The sequence below is a fragment of the Sinocyclocheilus grahami genome, unplaced genomic scaffold, assembly GCF_001515645.1.
Source record: "Sinocyclocheilus grahami isolate Dianchi unplaced genomic scaffold, SAMN03320097.WGS_v1.1 scaffold20.1, whole genome shotgun sequence".
In the NCBI taxonomy this organism is placed as follows: Eukaryota; Metazoa; Chordata; class Actinopteri; order Cypriniformes; family Cyprinidae; genus Sinocyclocheilus; species Sinocyclocheilus grahami.
In genome coordinates, this window is record NW_015505199.1 from 720865 (window position 1) to 740248 (window position 19384).

Genomic DNA, 19384 nt, shown 5'->3' on the forward strand with positions numbered 1-19384 from the left:
ATATATATATATATATATATATTGTGTCGTATTTTAGACCACTCATCTGGGGAACAAAAACCAGTGCGACTTAGCAGCTAGCACCATTTTGGATCTGATTTATTGATTGTAGAGAAAATGAGGACTTATTAAAAAAACATTAATCAATACTATTTACATTAATACATATTACTGTAATATTGGTACAATGTTTAACTTCTAGGCTTTTTTAAAGATAATATACAGGTTCTAACTATTTGATAAAAACAATTGTTCACAAAAAAAAAGATAATATATGGGTAAAATTATAAAATTATAATTTAACAATCAGTATTGTCCCACATAGTTATTTTTTATTTGGTGACTTTCATGTATAATAGAGAGCTGCAATGTATTTTTGTAGGCCAACCTGGAAGTTAGCGTCACTCTGGTTCCCTCAAAAAAAAAAAAGGGTTTTCCATTGATCTTTGGATTATTGCAGATAAGATAAGCTCTGTCACCAACAAAAGTTTATGCCTCTTACACTCTCTTAAACCCATTCAATCAATCCAGTGATTTCAGGATGATACAACCGGAAGTGTAAAACTTGAAAAAGTCAGGTTTTGCCTACAAAAATACATCATCACTGCAGTGTGGTTATGCACAGTCAGTCAAATAACAGATATATATATATATAAATTATCAAGCCATGTATATTAAGTTGTGCATTGTGAATGATCCGTTCTGTCCTTCACTGGTCTGATAAACCATGTCTGTGGGTTTAATCCATGCTTTAGGGTCTTCCCTTAAGGCAGTTATTTTCTCATCATGACGTCCCCTCCTCCCACTGTCTGGTAACACTCTATGATGAGTCGTACGGGCGGCAGGCCTCCTCCTCTCTGCCCACACTGCGCTCCTGGAACTCTTTCAAACTGGCTGGGCTCCCAGAGAGGTCAGATCACCCAATCCAAGGTATTAAGCATTCCCTTGACTCCAGATGGGTTTTAATGCAATTCAGTCTGCGTTTTGAATTAATCTCGGAAAACATCCCTGTAAATCATTATGGATATCAGTTATATTAACACATTGGTGTTTATTGTCCAGTGTCTTCATTTATTTTTTTATTTGAGCATTGACAGAAAATTACTGCGGAAAATGTGAATGAGAAATTGATGTCTATTATTTGCCAGTGGGTGATTTAAATGAATAGTTCACTCAAAAATGAAAATCGTCATCATTTACTCACTGTCATGTTGTTCCAAACCCATATGATTTCATTTCTATTTTAAGATTAAAAAAATACAAAGAAATGATTGATTCTCACGATTCTTATTAGCCTATAGCTTTGTGTGAGGAAAACATGGTGAATCACTGAAAAAGCCCTCTGTTCTCATAAAAGCTTATTAGAAATGTAACAATGTCTGACTGATAAACAAATATTTTTTTAGTCAGAGTTTGTTTGACTCAAATGAATACATCTATTGATTCAGTTCATAAAACTGTTCTGAGTGATTCATTAATGAATCGAATTGGTCAAGTTTAAGTTGTTGGTTTGATACTGTTTCAGTGATTAACAGCTCAGTTTTCTATTAGTAAACTATTCATTTAACGCCAATACATTTTTTTCAGTGTAAAAATATTACAAGTAAGCCATTCATAGGCTGATTTTGGTATGTTCTTTTATAGTTGTATTAATATTTAGAATTCATTCTAGTAATTCTAGTGCTTCAGCACAATTTTAAATTTTCTAATTTTCATTTAAAGTTTTTCATCTAATATTTACAGCTTTATTTAAAATTAACACAAATATTTTAATAGTTTTTGTTAATGGTAATAACCCAGTTCCCTCTGTGGTCTTTTTAGTCTTGCTCTTTACTGTTGCAATGCTAGTGGCATAGAAACTCCAGACAGTTAATTTGAACATGTTTCTCTTGTGATGTCTCTTTTTTTCTCTCTGCCTCCCTCTGTTTCTTACACACAGGCCCTCCTACTAATTTTGGCTTGGCAGAGTCTTGGCGGGCTCATATGGAACAACAGCGGGCAGTTGTGCCCGCACTAAGCGAGTATAGGGCTTCATACCCTCTGCACCCCATCGGCGCCTTCTGTTATTCTCGCCACGTCAGCATGCCCAAGCGCTTCTCCAGCAGTCAGCACCCTGCCAAGCACAGCAACGAGGACCTGGCACTGAAACCCAGACCCTGCAGGCAGGTCTCCACTAATCCAGCCAGCCTGCTGTGACCCTTACCCTTTGTCTCACCACCTTCAGCCTTCCAGTACCTCACAGACTGGGCTTGGAATACCTTGTTTTACTGATCAATGGCACTTAAAACAAAAGGAACAGGAGCGTTCCACTGTGTTTGCAGAAAGTCAAATAAAAGATATACACTGCAATGTGGTCCAAAAGTCTGATATCACTAGTCCAAATACTTTTAGCATTTAATGCATTAGTTTTATATTACATTATATTATCAGCACTTTATTTAAAGTGAAAAGCAGCAACTGACAGCAGTACTTGAGCTGCATGAACTCCACAAGTGTGTGTAAAACCTGATGATCATGTTGTCCAACATGATTAGAGATGACCCAAAGAGCTCTGAGTTCACATGGTCTCAAACTTTTGAACCCCACTGAAATAATAATGGTCTATCAATATTTGAGCTTTACAGGTATTTCCATCTGTCAGACTGTGTTCTTTGTTGGTGTTTATTTGCGGGTCACATTAGTGAGTGAGAGAGAGAACGGTGTTAACCAAAACAACAACAACAAAAAACCTGCCAATTTTTTTAGGATATGACAATGCTTCTTTATCGCACTAAAACCGCATTGAATCAACAGTTCATTTGAATCACAGTGCTAGTTCAGATAGCCGAGTCATTCATCGACATACTCTAAGGGCAGTTTCATAACTCCCATCCCATTAAGTGTTTAATTATGTTGAATCAAAGTGTTTAATTACAAGGAATTGGACACTATATTTTACGTCCAACCATCTGTTCACACTTCTCCTGCTGTGTAGGTTTTATCCCACTGTGTTCTTCTGCTAGCCTTTGGAACATTCCAGCTATGTGTCTTTTGCATTTGTGTCACTGACTTTTTGTGTGGTGAATTAGTTCTTTTGTGATTCCATCAGACCTTGAGATCTCCCCCACATGATGGTGCTAGAGTTACACAGGGAGAGAAATGATACGTCACAGGGAATTGCATCACAGCACACACTCCTCTGCATGCCTGCTTTCTTTGATCACATATGCATAAGCGATTGTCACGGTGATTGTATTGTATACTTTCATTAACATAAATTGATTATGTGATTGCTTTGCTTTTGACAGCATAATTGCATTTAAATTTAATTAAGATCCTGGTCACACAAACGCCTCTTGCTGGAAACACACATTTTGTCAGAACTCATTATATATTGAAGTCTAACACAAGAACCAAGACTCACTTATAATAGATGAGAGAATTTTATTGCCAGTTCTCCAGAAGATAGATAGAAAAGTGCATGACGAGGCAAAGCATTAGATTCTTCTTTCCTTACCCCCATTAAGTCATTAGTTCTCTCTGTATTGTTTAATGGAATACACAAAGAGAAGAAATGTTTCTTCTAGGCTCCCCAAAGTGCTCATGTGATGTTAAACTGTCTTTGCAAAGAACCACACAGTGTTAACATAAAATGCTTGATGAAATAAGAGAAGCTTCACAAGTAAAACCATTGACCTGAAAGGAAATGCATTATTGTGGCAAGATGACAAAATTTGTGGAAATGTCATGAAAATAATACAACAAACAGATTAACATTTTATATAAAAATCATGTAATTGTGTGATATGCAGAGAAACAACTGCAAATATGCAAAAAGGAAATAAAAAAAAAACTATGAATATAATTAGAGAGCATACATAAATTGTACTAATGGCAGCCATTCATGTTGTTTATGATGCCTGCTCCGCAACCGCAGTTCAGCTTTATTCTACACACAGTATTGGTTAACATCCACACAGTGTTTCAAAAACGGTATATTTACTGAAACATTTTAAGCACTTGCATAAGACATTTCCAGGATTAAAAGGTTGATTTATACATCAGAGTGGTTTGAAGGCCTAAACAAACAAATAGCTTTCACTATGACAGCAGATTTATATATCAGTAAGTGCTGTGTAATTGTGATCTAGCTGTACAATAATTGGATGTAATAGCCTTGATATTTTATCTCAATTGCCACTAATTAAGAAAAGGTACATTCCTTGAACATGTGCATAATATGGTCTTGAGTGTTTGTTCTTACCAGACAACCTTTTTCTTGAAAGATCTGACCTTTTTTTAAACACAAGTTTGTTGAGTGGTCTTGTCGGGTAGCACAAGGACGAATGGAAACAAAATACCTTTAGCCGGAGATAGCACTTTCAAATCCTGTGCAACAAAGCTTGGCGATACCTCATCTGCAAGGAACCTCAAGGTAAATTGACGGCTCACACAATAGATAATATTATCCATAGTCACACATTGAAAGGCTGTGCAATGTGGGAGGCGTATTGAAGAGCATTCGTACCATAGTCGGGCCACTGCGTGAAAGCGATACACGCTGATGCCCAGGGGACTGACGTCAAAACGATACAGGAAGTTCCTCACCGCCACTATTTCTGTGGTCTTGTCCTTACTGCCCACAATCATGCTCTCTCGCCATGTGTTGGTCTTGGGATTATAGCGCAAGAGGGTGTATCTCAACGTGCCCCCTGCAACAAACAGTTCACCATTGCAGGCTGTGGCCTTGTGAGCTACGGCGAATGTCTCATTAGGAAGAGGTGCCACAAAGGTCCATCGGTTTGTCCTGGGGTCGTAGCGCTCAACCGTTGATAGGCATTCGCCTCCAATTGCATAAAGATGGCCCTGCAGAGCCACGAGTTTGCAGTGAGGCCTTCCCTCATTCATGGGGCTTATTTCACTCCAAATTGAAGTCATTGGGTTGTAACAGTACACTTTCTTTGAAGGGGTCGCTTCACGGTCTGAGCCTTGGAAACCCACAGCGATAAATAGATAATTATCCATGGTGCACATGGCACAACCTTTAGATAACACTTCCTGAGGAATGTGGGAGTGAAGGTGCCATGTGTCCTTATAATCATCGTAGTAATAAATACTGGATGACTTAACTGATTCAGACTCTAAATACATAGACTGTGACGGACGTCTACTCCAATCCGGGGAATCCATATCTGCGACCACTAACCACTTCCTTCCTCTCATGCGTTGTGTTTGGATGTGATCACGCTCCCCTGCTTTCAGCCTGCCAAACAGGCCTGGGTCTCTGAGGACCTGAAGGTAATTATCAGACATGACACGGAGAGCAGCTTGCTGAAGGGCAGTGTGACCGTGTTTTTTAGCAAGTGTTAAAGCCTCCAAGCAGTTGCCTAAATCGAGCTTCCCTGCTAGACTCTCGAGTTCTGCATTCCCCATGTTCTCTGGAAAGTGTAAGAATTTTGCTCCGGCGACAGTTTTGACTTGTGGTTCCTCCGGCGCATCCAGGTTTGCTATATCAGAGTCTAATGGGCTTGAAGGGATGTCATTGGGTTGTGCTGGAGAACAGCTGCGAGGTGTTAAAGTCCTTTGTGTAGGCAAGGGGATTGGAAGCTCTGAGTCACTAGCAGCAGTAAGATAGCTGTCCTGACGGATGACTACTTGCCTGCTGTACCGCACAGTCTCCGGTTTACGAGGGAGGCCTCCCGCTAACGAGGTAGGCTCGTTAGTAATTTGTGGAGCAATTTCAAGATCTCTAATTATTAAACTAGAAGGCTGTGGACTTGGCGTTCGGGAGCAGTCTTTAAAACCGGGTAAATCCAATGATTGTGAAGTGCTGTTTTTGTTTTGACCATAGACCGGACTGACAGACCTGATGGGGCTTAAATCTGACATGAAATGAGATGAGGACTCCACGTAGTACTCATAGATCTTTCCATGGATGCCCGTTCTACAATTCCCTGGCCCATCCAATATAAGGTCAGCATTCTCTACTTTGATTTCTGCCTTTGACTGAAAACTCGAGAACATGCCCTGGTGACCAACGTCCTGCCTCAGCTGCCTGCCAACACCCGTGCCACCTTCCAGCTTCTTCATTAGAACTGGAGATCGGCGACCACTTGGACTTCCTGGACCTGTTTCGGTCACACCAGGAAGTTTTAAGGTCAACTTTGGTTTGCCACTCTTTGCCTCAGTTATATCCTCAATTAAGTTGCCTTTACCTGCAGGCTCCTCCTTTACACAACTGTCCAAGCCCATAGTTTCAGGCTGACCCCTTTTCAAGGCAGACTTGGCATTTTTAAGGCTTTCTTCCAAGGGTTTCTCTGAAGATTCTTGAAAATGATTTTCCCTGTCAGACTCCTCCTTTGCAGCTTTGCTCTGTGGTTCTTGCTCAGTATTGCAAGCACTGTAGCTTCCTCGGGTTGCTTGCACACCCCTTTGTTGAATTCTTTCACTTCCCCGCCGTCTGTTTCGTGCCCTGGAGTTGTAGAATCTGAAAACCAAAGAGACAAATAACATGGTGGCCACGGATAGAGTCAGTTTGCCCAGGAGCTGCATGTCAAAGTGCATTCCAAGCAATTCTGCAATTGGCATCTCTGTAGCGAAATCTATGGTGGTCCTCTGGACATTGGATTTTATTTGAAGCCTCTTCCCTAGCGTATTCCAGCCTGTGTAGTTTGTAGTTTAGTATTTGCAAGCAGAAGCACACTGTCAGCTGTCTCTTCTCCCACAGGATGACTAAAAACCTGATATGTACAACAAGAGCATTTGCATCCTGTGTTCTCTGAGGGCGGGGACCAGTATCATTCCACCTGGTGCAGGTGATTGCTATGAAAACAAATGACACCAGGGCTTTTGAAGGCTTATCTAACCCTTTAGTTTCCTTGAAGAACTAACATTTTATTGACGTATATTTATTGATATATAACTAACATTTTTAGCAAGTTAGCTTACATACAGGTGACATTTTTTCAGTGCAGACAAAGCATAACCTAACAAAACAAAACAAGACAGGCAAATTAGATTACGAATTAAGTGATGACTATGTGTTTATGCCATCTTGTTTTAATTGATGATAAGTCTATTTAACTGAAAATATCTAACATACCCTGGCTATTGCAAACACAACTGGTGAGAATGGTGAAAGTAATTTACTTAAGAGGAGATGGCTGATAGACTATATAAATTACAAACACAAGACTATATGACCAGGATGCTGCTGTTTGCTCAAACAGGATCAAAGTTCTTTCCCATGAACGCATGACAACAGTGTTGCTGATTAGCAAGGCAAAGATGATATGAGGTAGCTTTGCATTTGCCAAAGGCATTATTTGCATACCCTTAAAAAAAGAACACTGTTTTAAATGTAAGATGTCATAACCTGTAAGGCTAACAACTGTAAAATGATCAAAACAGCCATAAACACTTTGCTAGACTGAATGGTGTCCTTTTTTGACACAGACATTGTTTTGCTATGTGATAGCCGTCTTGTAGCTGCACTGAGGAAACCTAAACCAGCAAGTATGCTTACTCCTGAATAATTGACAGATGTGTCACAAAGGTCTACTACCCCTCTGCCCCTCCTATCATATGTCAAGTGAAGAGTTTGGATTTGGAGAAACAATGCATTTGGCAACATGTTGTGGAAAAATAATTGTGAAATTCATAATAGACTGAAACTCATGGTGAGTGTCAAAGTAACAAGTTAATGTCAGAACAAACTAATCCAGATGGACTTTAGCTTTGCTATGCCAAAAATCACTTGACACTCAAGTGAGCTACTTTCTTTGCTTTCTACAGCACAACTAAAGCAACCTAAACATATTTATAGATATTATAGACTATGCCAAGAGCTCCGTAACGGATTCCTGAAAATTAAATTTTCCAGGGGATCCAAAAAAAGTAAATCACCACTATTGCCTGATAAGATAACAGGCTATTTTGGCACTTATATAATTAGGTTTTCTACACTTCGGGTTACTGATCACTGGTAAAATCTGCAAGCACACTTTATTATTAAAGTCATTAAATGAGTATATTAAGAGTGAAATCTGAAAACACTTTAAAATGTCATGTGATAGATGTTTAAACATTGATTTAACTTTCAAGTGATAATTTTGTAAACAATTAATGAAAGCATGGGGATGAGTTTTCATGCAGAATAGAAATATTAAAACAGTTTATACACTTTACATTACTGTAACTGACATATTAATGTTTCATTTTTTTTATTTAACCAAGGAAAGACCCAGAAAATCTCGAAGACCATAATTTTAAATGTAAATGACATAATCAGTATTTTGTTTTTTACCAGTTCATAATTGCTCATATGTTTTCCTTTGAATATGTGAAGTGTGACCTGAAATAGCAAGGGACCTATCTCCCTGATTTTATTAAGCCCATAAAACCACCTCTCCCACCTAGGCTTTAGACCCAATCCTTTAATACATGGTGTGTCTAGAAAAGCTTAAATTGCAATTCATGTGAATGTAAAAAAGAAAAGAGATTACTTTGCATGAGGACATCCAGAGTGAGCCAGGGTGGCAGAGGACAAACCTAAACAAGACCATCAAGTGATAAGCTGCATTCATAACTGAAATTGTTTTCTCTAATGACTTCCATCCCATGAAGCATTACCGTAGGTAGAGGAAAATATTTTGTTTTATAAAGGTAATCAAGATTATTTAAGTGTGTGTGTGACGTGACATGTGGCCAAGTATGGTGACCCATACTTGGAATTAGAGCTCTGCATTTAACCCATCCAAAGTGCACACACACAGCAGTGAACACACACAGCAGTGGGCAGCCATTTTTTTTCAGCGAACCCACAACCTTTTGGGTTATGAGTCCGACTCTCTAACCATTAGGCCACGACTTCCCCCTTTGTCATTGCATGTTATACAAAAACACAGAAAATAAAATATATTCCTCCGACTGTGATAACAGTTGGCTAATTCTCCAGTGTGTTCAAAGAATACGAACAGTCGGTAAGCAACAACTTTAATCACAAAAAATGCACAAATTGAATTAATCGAATAGGGCAAGACATGTCCTTCCATCTTCCATTGTGGAATCACATACGGTGAAATCCCACAGTCTAGTAAACATGCTTGAATTTGTGCTTTTTTCATTACAAATGATAAATAACAGTTTATTTCCAGGTTTAATTTAGATTTTTAGATTACAGATTTTTAGTGTGGTTACAGACTTTTGGAAAAATCCTTTTTGTTTAATGGGCTCCCAAGCTGCAGAGAGGCACATTTAAAAGGTAACACTTTAGTATATGGGCCAATTCTCACTATTAAGTTGATTATTAGCATGTCTATTATTAACATATTGGCTGTTTATTAGTACTTATTAAGCACATATTCTGCATGACCATATTCTACATCCTTAATCCTTCCCAATACCTAAACTTAACTAAACCGCTACCTTACTAACTATTAATAGGCAGCAAATTAGGAGTTTATTGAGGCAAAAGTCATAGTTAATGGTTTGTTTTTAGAGAAAATTGGACCTTAAAATAAAATGTGACCATTTAAAATGTGGGCTAACAAAATTAGCTAGTGTATATAGGGTAACATTAAACTGTTGGGGTGTTTCAGTGTGCTTGGGTACTTTCCTGTCATCCACAATGCACCTGCTGAAAGCTCTTAGACAACAATGATTCTGGGAGAAGTCCCTCCACTGCCACTAAACTTGAACCTGATATAACAGAGAAACACAGTAACTGAGATTTTTACCATTCACAAAAGCAGAGTTGAATTTAGACAGACCTCACTTACAACAATGATTATTATTTCATTATAGCACCACATAGTGTCAGAAAACAACTGCTAGAGCATGTATTTTGCTGCCGAGTATCAAAAGGACAATCACACACCAGTCATTTTAAGTTGATCATCTCCATTTTTAATACAGGTGGTATGAAACAAATGCAACAACCCTGTTTACACTTGGCTTCACTTGAACGTCCTTTGGGGATGGAGGGGTCGTAACGGTGGCTAACATGATCCTAGCAGTAACTGTTAGATTAGAGAGAAGGACTGTACACGATGCAGGTCACTGAATATGTGACAAAAACTTAAGGACAGATATGCGACAAACAGATGAGGAGGGGAAATCATCTTCGAACGTCACATGCACCAACAACCCCCGAGAAAAGCTGTCATCTTTCCTCTGCGGTTGAAAACAGTCACACAGATATCATAGATACTGAGCACATGAAATCAGATCGTAGAAAGGCCACTGATTTCACCTTTTTCTAAAAGCCTGGGTTGGATTTCAGTAGAGGATGACCAGACGCACGCAATAAAGTCATTATCTGCTATATCCCCCTTGCATCATCCCCCCCGAACCTCTATTAATAATTTTTTTTGTTTTCTGCACTGTAATATACTTTTTATTATTTACAAGGATGTACACAAAATACACTTACAAAGAGGCTCTTCCATTTCTTTGCAATAAAATGTCACAGGACGTTTAGTATAGTCTATTTTTTTGTTACATTCCAGCCATGAGCCATTCAAGAAAAGGAAACGGAAAAATACTGTGATCAAAAAAACACAAATGGCGTGGTCCTTAAAAAGGGGGCGTGTTTGAGTTCTGTTTGTGCCAGCACAGTGTGCAGTAATTCTAATGGAGGCAACTCAAGGGTGGCTAGTTGGAGTTGAAGTGAGCATTGTCAGTAACTCACAATTCCTTTATGTCTTTTCTCCACACTCCAGTGTAGGACATTTCTGTTAATCTCGAACACCAAGCGCCTTTTAGATTTTCTGAATGACAGGTCTCCGTTGATTGACAGGCAAGTTTAACAAAAAAATACAATAAAATACAGTGTCTGTGGGGTGGGGCGGGGCAGACAATAAGAAAGTGATTGTTCTCATATTCAGCGTGTTATTTTCATTTCATCTTATTTTTTAATCAGCGATATTATCATCATCTCCATCTGGATCTTTTTGTGCGTGTGTGTCTTCACAAAAAAGGGTGGTGCGCCCCCTGTTGGGGGTTCAGGTTCTCCCACAGATGAAAGCAAGGTAGGTTTAGTCACGGTCTGGAGACGGCTTGTGTGCGTGTGTGTGTGTGAGTGTGTGTGGGCCTGACTGGAGAGGAGGCATGTTTATGTGCAGCTGAATCGAGGATATTCACGTCAGTTCAACAGTCACTGTGAGAATAAGTGGCAGGAATATCAGCCCAAGCTTGTGCAAACCAGGAGCTCCATCTGAAAGAGTAAATAAAAGTAATTAGTATTTGGCAGGAAGATGCTTGTCACATCTTGGTCGTAATCCAGTTTTGCTTATAGCCCTGTCTTACAGGAAATATGTGGTGAGGCTAGGATAATTTTTCTCTTCCACGGTTTCTCTCCCCTGTGGTCTTCCACAAGGCTCAATTTTAGCCCCCACTTTATTTTCGCTGTATATGCTACCTCTGGGCTCCATTTTTAGAAAACACGGGGTGTAGTTTCATTTTTATGCCGACGACACACAAATCTATTTACCTTTTAGGAAGAATGACCCATTGGCGATGACTGCTCTTTCATCTTGCTCAGACGAGGTTAAATCCTGGCTCTCTCAAAAATTTTTATCTTTAAATGAAGAGAAAACTGAGGTGATAATTTTCGGTCCATCAGAAAATATGAAAGCCCTAAATCTTGACCTAGGACCTTTATCGGCTTTTAGGTCTTCACAGGTACGGAACCTGGGTCTTCTTTTAGATGACTCGCTAAAATTCGATAAGCAAATTTCTACTGTGATTGGGTCCAGTTTTCATCAACGTACACTAGTAAAAATTAAAAACTTTCTCATTGACAAGACTTTGGAGATGGCGGTTCATGGTTTTATTCCATCGCGTCTTGATTATTGTAACTGTTTATACTGTGGCATATCTAAAACTCAAATTGCCCGTCTTCAAGTGGTCCAGAACGCTGCCTCTAGATTCCTTTTAAAAAAGAAAAAAAGGGATCACGTCACTCCGCTCTTGAAGGCCCTTCATTGGTTGCCTGTTCAATTTAGGATACTTTTTAAAATCTTATTATTTGTTTTTAAATCTCTGCACAATCAAGCACCTTTTTATTTATCTGAATTGCTGCATCAGTATATCCCCTCGAGAAGCCTAAGATCTTGCGACCAGAACCTTCTTGTAATTCCGCATACCAGATTCAAAAGTAGAGGTGACCGTGCCTTCTCAGTAATTGGGCCTCGTCTTTGGATTGACTTGCCAGTGGAGATCAGAAAGGCCCGTAGCCTATGTTTAAGTCTCTTTTAAAAACCCATTTGTTTTCATTGGCCTATTAGGACTATATTCTTGCCAATTATATTTCCTATTTGTGTCTTAATTTTCTGGTTGCAGTTTTTGTATTACTAAATTTTATGATGACGTTTCTTACTGTGAAGCACTTTGGTCAGTCTTGTGGCTGTTTTTAATGTGCTATATAAATAAAGTAAACTTGAAACTTGAAACTGTCTTAAAGGGATAGTTCACCCAAAAACGAAATGAAGTTCTGTCGTCATTTACTCACACTAATGTCAATCTAAAAAATGTGTGCTGTTGTTTTCTGCGGAACAAAAAGCAAAGTTCCTGGTGATCATGGGCTATCAAGCTCCAAAAATTACAAAATAAAGCACTACAAAAAAAAAAACTAAATTCATATAATTAGTAGTTCATATGATTTGTTTGTCATATATTCCAAGAAACACGATAGCTTTGTGTGAGAAAGTTTATTCACTTTTCACTCTAAAAAAACAAAAAACTAATTATTCATGCAAATCATTATGCAGATCGCAGAATTAAATATTCAAATTGTTGGATGTCATAACATTTGATGTTATTGATGTCCAACCTGTGAAATATTTGATTTAAGAGCTGCAAAGTCATATGGACAACGTTTATAGTTTTTTTTGTCACTGTAAATTGTCTGGAACAAAATCACATCACATGGATTTAGAACAACATGAGAGTAAATAATTGCTGAAGACTTTTTATTTTTGGGTCATCTATCTCAAACATAAAGGGTCTGGCTAATAAAGGAGCAAGCAGAGCTCCTTACTTTCTGCATGAGAGATTCATTCTCGCTGTAGTACTGTGGGCAAGAAAGCTGTATGAGCGAACTTCTTTTCTCCGGTACTTTGCTGTAATCGTCTAATGCACTCTAAAAGGTTTGAACTAGCTGTACAGTGGTGCTGGATCACTGGGGCCACAACTTTCATGCATACTACACAATGTTCAATAAGCACTAAATGATGATGGCTGTCATAAGTATTATGAGCAATACTTCTTCAGTGCTGAAGTAATTTTATTACCATCTCTCTCATTTTCATCGACAAAACAAGTGGTAATGTATAACATTACTTCTACTTTTATGGCTTATATGGGTGTTAGTGCTATAATTAATATAACATTAGTACCACTTTATACCCACAATATGAATTATTTTTTTTCTTTTATGGTCAAAACTCAGTGGTTATGTTCAGAATGGAACACAAGGATACCACAGCACAGTATACCGTCTAAAAAAATGTTTTCTAAATATATTTAAAATAGCACACTACATTGTTGTCACATGACCTCATGACCTGCCACATGTGTAATTACTTAATATTAATAATTACTATTTTATAAATAAAATATTAATTAAAAATAATATTTTAAAAATGTATATTTATGATTTTTTAAATATCCAATTTTGTGTAAAAACATTTTTACATCAGTTCAATCACTTAGTACTGAAAATCAAAAAGGAGATAACACATTGCAGCGTGGCGTACAGTATTTCATGCATTGTGCTCGGGATGCACAATGTATATTTTAGCAAATGCATTTGGCCATCCATACAGAAATTAAATATTAAAATAAATATGTATGTAGAGTACTATAGTTGTTTGGCATTCTGAACATAACCAGCCATTTTAAACTAAGGATCCAGCAGGAGAATAACAGACTTCAGGCCATTTGTGAGCACTAAAGTCTTTAGGGTGCTATTTTGTGAGTCGAGAGGGTGTTTGAGATTCAGACACATGTCAGACATAGTGACCTCCAGAGGCCTTGTTCTACAAGCCATTTGACTTGCATACGAGGGGCATCTGAAGCTCGACTCAAGATCAGCGTTCACATTGACCTGATTCTGTCCTTGCTCTCACACACCTGCCCTGCCGCATTTGCATATTCAAATTTACATCCGTAGATGCGGTGGTGCACAGGAAAGAGAGGGGTTTTGTGTGAGGCGAAAGAGAGAGAATTAAAAAAAAGAATAAGAGAAAAACATAAGAAATAAAAAAAGGCAGAGGCCTCCTTCTGCCCTTCTGCCTGACAGTTCTTCATCTTTACATATGAGACTCTAAGAAACTGTAAATGAGCCAGCACTGAATGTATAAAACAACCGTAATCCATCACTGAATTATATTTGCTGTGGACGCGCTGGTGCATTGGTAAGTGATGGCTCACTTCTAGATTCTAAATGGTGAAAGCAGCAAGTCTTCGGGAGACACAAGGCCTCTTGAGAGGAGGAGAGGATGGAGGGAGACCAAAGACAATAAAAACACAGTATGTAGTAATTTATCAAACTATAATTTAGCAATTTCACAATTATATAATGTGTAAGAAGCAAACACTGCTTTTGAAACATATAGCATTACAAGAGACCAGTTCCACACATTGTACTGCATTTATATGTAGTAGACTCTTATAGAATATGTAATTCTATCAATGTGTCTAGTTATCATCTTGGAAATTAATATGGTGATTTGGCATAAAAAGGGCTTAACTTTTGGCAAATAATCAGTCAAGGTGACACTAGAGGTTACTTGTTAATTTCTTACCCTTTCCTTATTGCATTTTAAAACTAACAATGTATTTTCTTGCAATGCTTCCAATACATACATTATATATATACATATATATATATATATATATATATAAGTATGCAATAGAGTTGTCACATGACCTATGCTGCATGTTGTACTTATTGCTTGTTTGTTGCTTATTTAATTCAGCAAGTGATTATCTCAGAAATAAATACAGTTATTTGGAAAATCTAATCCAATTTTAGAAAAAAAAATTTTTGGCAAATATTCAGTCAATGAGATATTGCTTTTGGTTCATGTGTCATTCTCGGAATGGAAGATTATGTTGAGTGCAGTGCATTTTGGGATAGTATTCCGACCTTGCTGCATCTCAGTCATTTTGAAAAACTTCAGTTGAGAAATCTCAATTTAAAAGAAAAAAGAAAAAAAAAAGAAAATTCCCATTATACAATTTTTTTTTATAATAGGCACACACCATTATATATATACATATATATATGTATATATATATATAATGTAAGTATGCAATAGAGTTGTCACATGACCTATGCTGCATGTTGTACTTATTGCTTGTTTGTTGCTTATTTAATTCAGCAAGTGATTATCTCAGAAATAAATAGTTATTTGGAAAATCTAATCCAATTTTAGAAAAAAAATTTTTTGGCAAATATTCAGTCAATGAGATATTGCTTTTGGTTCATGTGTCATTCTCGGAATGGAAGATTATGTTGAGTGCAGTGCATTTTGGGATAGTATTCCGACCTTGCTGCATCTCAGTCATTTTGAAAAACTTCAGTTGTGCAATTATAGCACTGCAGAACGGCTCTCTTATAATTCTTAATTCATCAAGGATTCTTCTCAAACAAGAGGCAGCAAAAAGCTCACACAGTCAAGGAATCTAATCATTGAGGCACTCAAATACTTACTGTTCGGATTCGGTGTGTTTTTCTTCATACTTGGGTTTTCTGCAGAACAGAGAAGAGGAAGGGGAGTTGAAGATTAAGAGGTGGAGAGGGAGAGAGAAGAGTGTATTAATAGATAATACAAGAGATAACCATCATAGGTTTGTGGTCTAATGAAGGATGAAAACCACGAGTCTCTTAGAGACAAGACTAGAATACCACTGAAGAGCTATCAGCAGCCAAAGTTCATAAGTTCACTCCCATTCTTGGCAGGCTTCCATGTAAAATCCACCAAAGACTGGAATCTTTTGAACTTTGAGCTCTCTATGAAAGCACAGATGAGCAAACTCCAAAAAAATCCCAAAATCTTTTCCAAGAATACTCAACCGCCCCCTCGACCGATAACCGTAGCAGCAAAAATCGATTAACAAGATCTGACACTCCAAGCGTCCTTTCTCCTAAATGCTCATCTTTGTTTTTTTAATACAGCTGATGGGCTCTAATGAATGGCTATTGAAACCGGTCAATAGTAGCCCAGTTCAAATGCTCTTAATCACCGTTCTTCTCTCTGTGCCACCCGTGTTCAGACTCAAAAGCACAAGGATGTTTTGAATGAGGTGTATGATGATGTGGGCCACACTAGGCTGTTAAATAGACATTAACGCTCCTCCACATGAACCATTTCTGAGGAGCCGTCCTCCCCAAAAAAACACTTTTCACCAAATGGCCTTCTGTACTCCGCCCAACAATTTGTAGATGGGTGAGAAGAATAGGCCTGAAGGATAGGAGTGAAGGATGGTTTGTCCTTACTTTCAGCATAGTTTTGAAAGTGGACAATTGTGTCACAATGAAAAGAGATGCATTAAAGCATCATGGTCCATACAACTCAACCATAAACACTGATCAATTAAGTAGCTATTCACTGAAAATCTTGATAATCCGCCTGCACATTTAAATCATTTCTTTTGAGGCTTCTTTTCAATTAATTGGTTGATTCAGTTCACAAAACCAGTATAAACTCACTAATTTAATTTTCTGGTTGCAGTGGTTGACAGTTCACTCAAGTAGAAGCTATTGTATGATATAGATGATGGACAACTTTATGGACAACTCTAGCTCTGCCACTGTTTGGAACGACGTGAGGGTGGGTAAATAATGACAGGATTTTGAATTTTGTGTGCCCTATCCCTTAGCAAAAGTCGTATGTGTGTTGTACATGATCATGCATTACTTTGAGAAGTAAGAAGCAATTGTTTTTGCATATGGTTGAATCTACAATAAACTACTGATTCAGTTGATCATGGGTGCAATTGTATGTTCACGCCTGATGGTGAACCGTATTCAGCTTTTTGTCCTCAGCCTTGGCTGTCATTCAGATTATCCAGAGTTGCACCGACTGTCCTTCATCTTCCAAAGCACATCTTTGATTAGATCTGTGCTCACGCTATAGGCAGAATTCTCATAAACCCTGACAGCCTTGAAAGCTCAGGGGGGAAATTAGTCCAGGGGCGGCAAAACACACACACACGCAACAGCGTCAGCAAGCAATCTCTTTCTAACATCAATGAAAACAAAGCCAAGACTTAGTGGGCACAGCATCTGTTTCAGCAGCAAAGGATGGCTAGACAAAACCACAGGGGAATGAAACCGTCACACAATCAAACTCAAAAAGGCAACTTTTCTTTTAACAAGATGTTGATGATTTCATATTTGTGCTAACAAAAAACAATATCTATTAAGGAAAGACATCTTTGACCCAAAAATTCCAATATACTGCAGATTTGATGGACGTGTTAATGTAGCCATCTATCTTATGTCACAAATTTTCTGAATAAGCTGCATTTCCTGCTTAGTTTAAATACATGTCTTTATATATAATATTAGGTTTTATTTTGCACTTTCTCATAAACTGACATGTTATTTTTGTTGACTAATTTTGGAGTAAACCTTACTAAAATGAATGACATGACGAAATACTGATTTAAAGATATTGTCCTCAAAAGACAAAAAACAACTCCAATAGAATACAATAATAGAATGCAAAATAGAATTCAATAAACAAAGACCTTTAATTACTGCATTTCGAATAGAAATTGGAGTTACTGCTGGAGCTACTCACCAAAAACAATGAGGCGTATGTGTGTGTCAGTGGAGCCCAGTGGATTCTGGGCCGTGCAGCGGTACATGGAGCCATTCAGTTCTGCAGGCACTCGCTCCAACACTAGTTCCTTCCCGTCTCTCTCAGCACTGCCGTCCAGCAGTCTGCCGCTTACCCGCGTCCAGGTGAACAGAGGCTCAGGAAACACCTCATTCTGGAAGTAGTGTGTACGCGCGTGTTTAGTACACAAGAATGTGTACATTAGGGGAAAAATCAGTTAGAAGCCCAAGATACAGAAAGTGACGTACAATGTTTTGGTACTAAATCAGTTATTGACTTATATTTGATTTTGCTTTTTCAATTTACTGGATTTTAAATTGTGCATGATTTATCCTATATTAACATTTGCTGTCATCTAACGCTTACCGAAACTTAGTTGTATTACTTCTTTCGAAAGATTATTTCTCAGAAAGAATATCCATTTTTAATACTACATCATAATGTTGTGATGTAATGCTTAATTTGCAGAGGCGGACAAAGTACTCAGCTCCATTACTTGAGTGAAAGTACAGATACCGTTACTCCATTACAAGTAAAAGTTGTAAAGACAGATTTTTACTTAAGTAAAAGTACAGAAGTACTTGCTTTTAAAAGTACCAAAAGTAAGTTTCCTTTTTTATGTCAATGCACTGTTTTATTGTTGTATGTAATACTTGCAATACTTCTGAAGCAACTTAGAATACATTAAACCTACTGAATACACTGACTAGCTTGTAGTATCTTTGAAATAAATGGACAGTGAAATCCTGTAAATACAGTGTGATATGGAAGAAACAAAATCAAACCTGCTTTAAAACCCATCAACACAACTGCAGCTGTATAACTTTACAACAGAAACACTGCTTTAACAAAAAAGCAAAACAGCAAGGCTTATTTGACATCAAAACAAAAATGTAAAAAATGCTGTCTAATCGCTCTCGTGGTACTTGTGTTTTATTAGGAGACGCACAACAGTTCTTCTGTGGCTTTATAGGTAATATTTTCACGTACACAATTTAGCAAAATCAGACAATATTGTGTCTAATATATACCACAATATTAACTTCTTATTATTGAATTGTTATAAATAAATATCACATTTGCAACTGGTCAGTGTTAAAAAAATGCTGGGAAATCTCTTCATGTAGCCCCACAAGAGTGATTACTGATAAACTGTCTGAAAAAAAAGAAAGTCACATTTTAGAGAAAAAAAAAATTACCCACTGACTTTCAAAGCTGCTACATAGTAGCGACTTTCTACTTCGAGGACCTTGATAGAAATGTAGTGGAGTGAAAAGTACAATATTTGTCTTTCAAATGTAGTGAAGTTAAAGTCATAAGTTCCCAGAAAAAATAATACTCAAGTAAAGTACCGATACTCAAAAAGTAAACTTAAGTACAATATTTAAGTAAACGTACTTAGTTACTGTCCGCCTCTGTTTATTTGACATTTATTTAGTTAAAATAATACCAAATTTATTTATCTATCAGAAATGTATCAGTTTAAATAATTATCAGCTTATCTGCATTGCCAGAATATTAATATCAGTGCATCTCTTAAAAATACAGTACAG

General features: G+C 37.6%; 3 protein-coding genes across 4 annotated transcripts in view; 1 reads left to right on the forward strand and 2 right to left on the reverse strand.

Annotated features, from left to right (window-relative positions):
• The window catches only part of LOC107556210 (arylacetamide deacetylase-like 3), a 38635-nt gene extending 36439 nt beyond the window's left edge, over positions 1–2196 (forward strand). The window contains exon 6 of the mRNA XM_016239266.1: positions 1940–2196. Coding sequence (XP_016094752.1) covers positions 1940–2196 — 257 coding nt within the window. The remainder of the gene's footprint in view (positions 1–1939) is intronic.
• Positions 2197–3434: 1238 nt separating this feature from the next.
• Positions 3435–6689, reverse strand: LOC107556402 (kelch domain-containing protein 7A-like). The gene has a single exon (XM_016239513.1). The coding sequence runs from the start codon at positions 6565–6567 to the stop codon at positions 4279–4281; it is 2289 nt and encodes a 762-aa protein (XP_016094999.1). The 5' UTR covers positions 6568–6689; the 3' UTR covers positions 3435–4278.
• Positions 6690–10877: 4188 nt separating this feature from the next.
• igsf21a (immunoglobin superfamily, member 21a) overlaps positions 10878–19384 on the reverse strand; it is a 245321-nt gene continuing 236814 nt past the window's right edge. For both annotated transcript variants that reach the window (XM_016238594.1, XM_016238586.1), the window contains exons 8-10: positions 17793–17985; positions 15698–15736; positions 10878–11194 (exon numbers count right to left, since the gene is read on the reverse strand). In XM_016238594.1, coding sequence (XP_016094080.1) covers positions 11118–11194; positions 15698–15736; positions 17793–17985 — 309 coding nt within the window. In that variant the 3' untranslated portion in view covers positions 10878–11117. The remainder of the gene's footprint in view (positions 11195–15697; positions 15737–17792; positions 17986–19384) is intronic.

Excerpts from the sequence above, each read along its gene's own strand:
- LOC107556402 (XM_016239513.1), bottom strand. The coding sequence starts at position 6,567 with ATGCCAATTGCAGAATTGCTTGGAATGCACTTTGACATGCAGCTCCTG.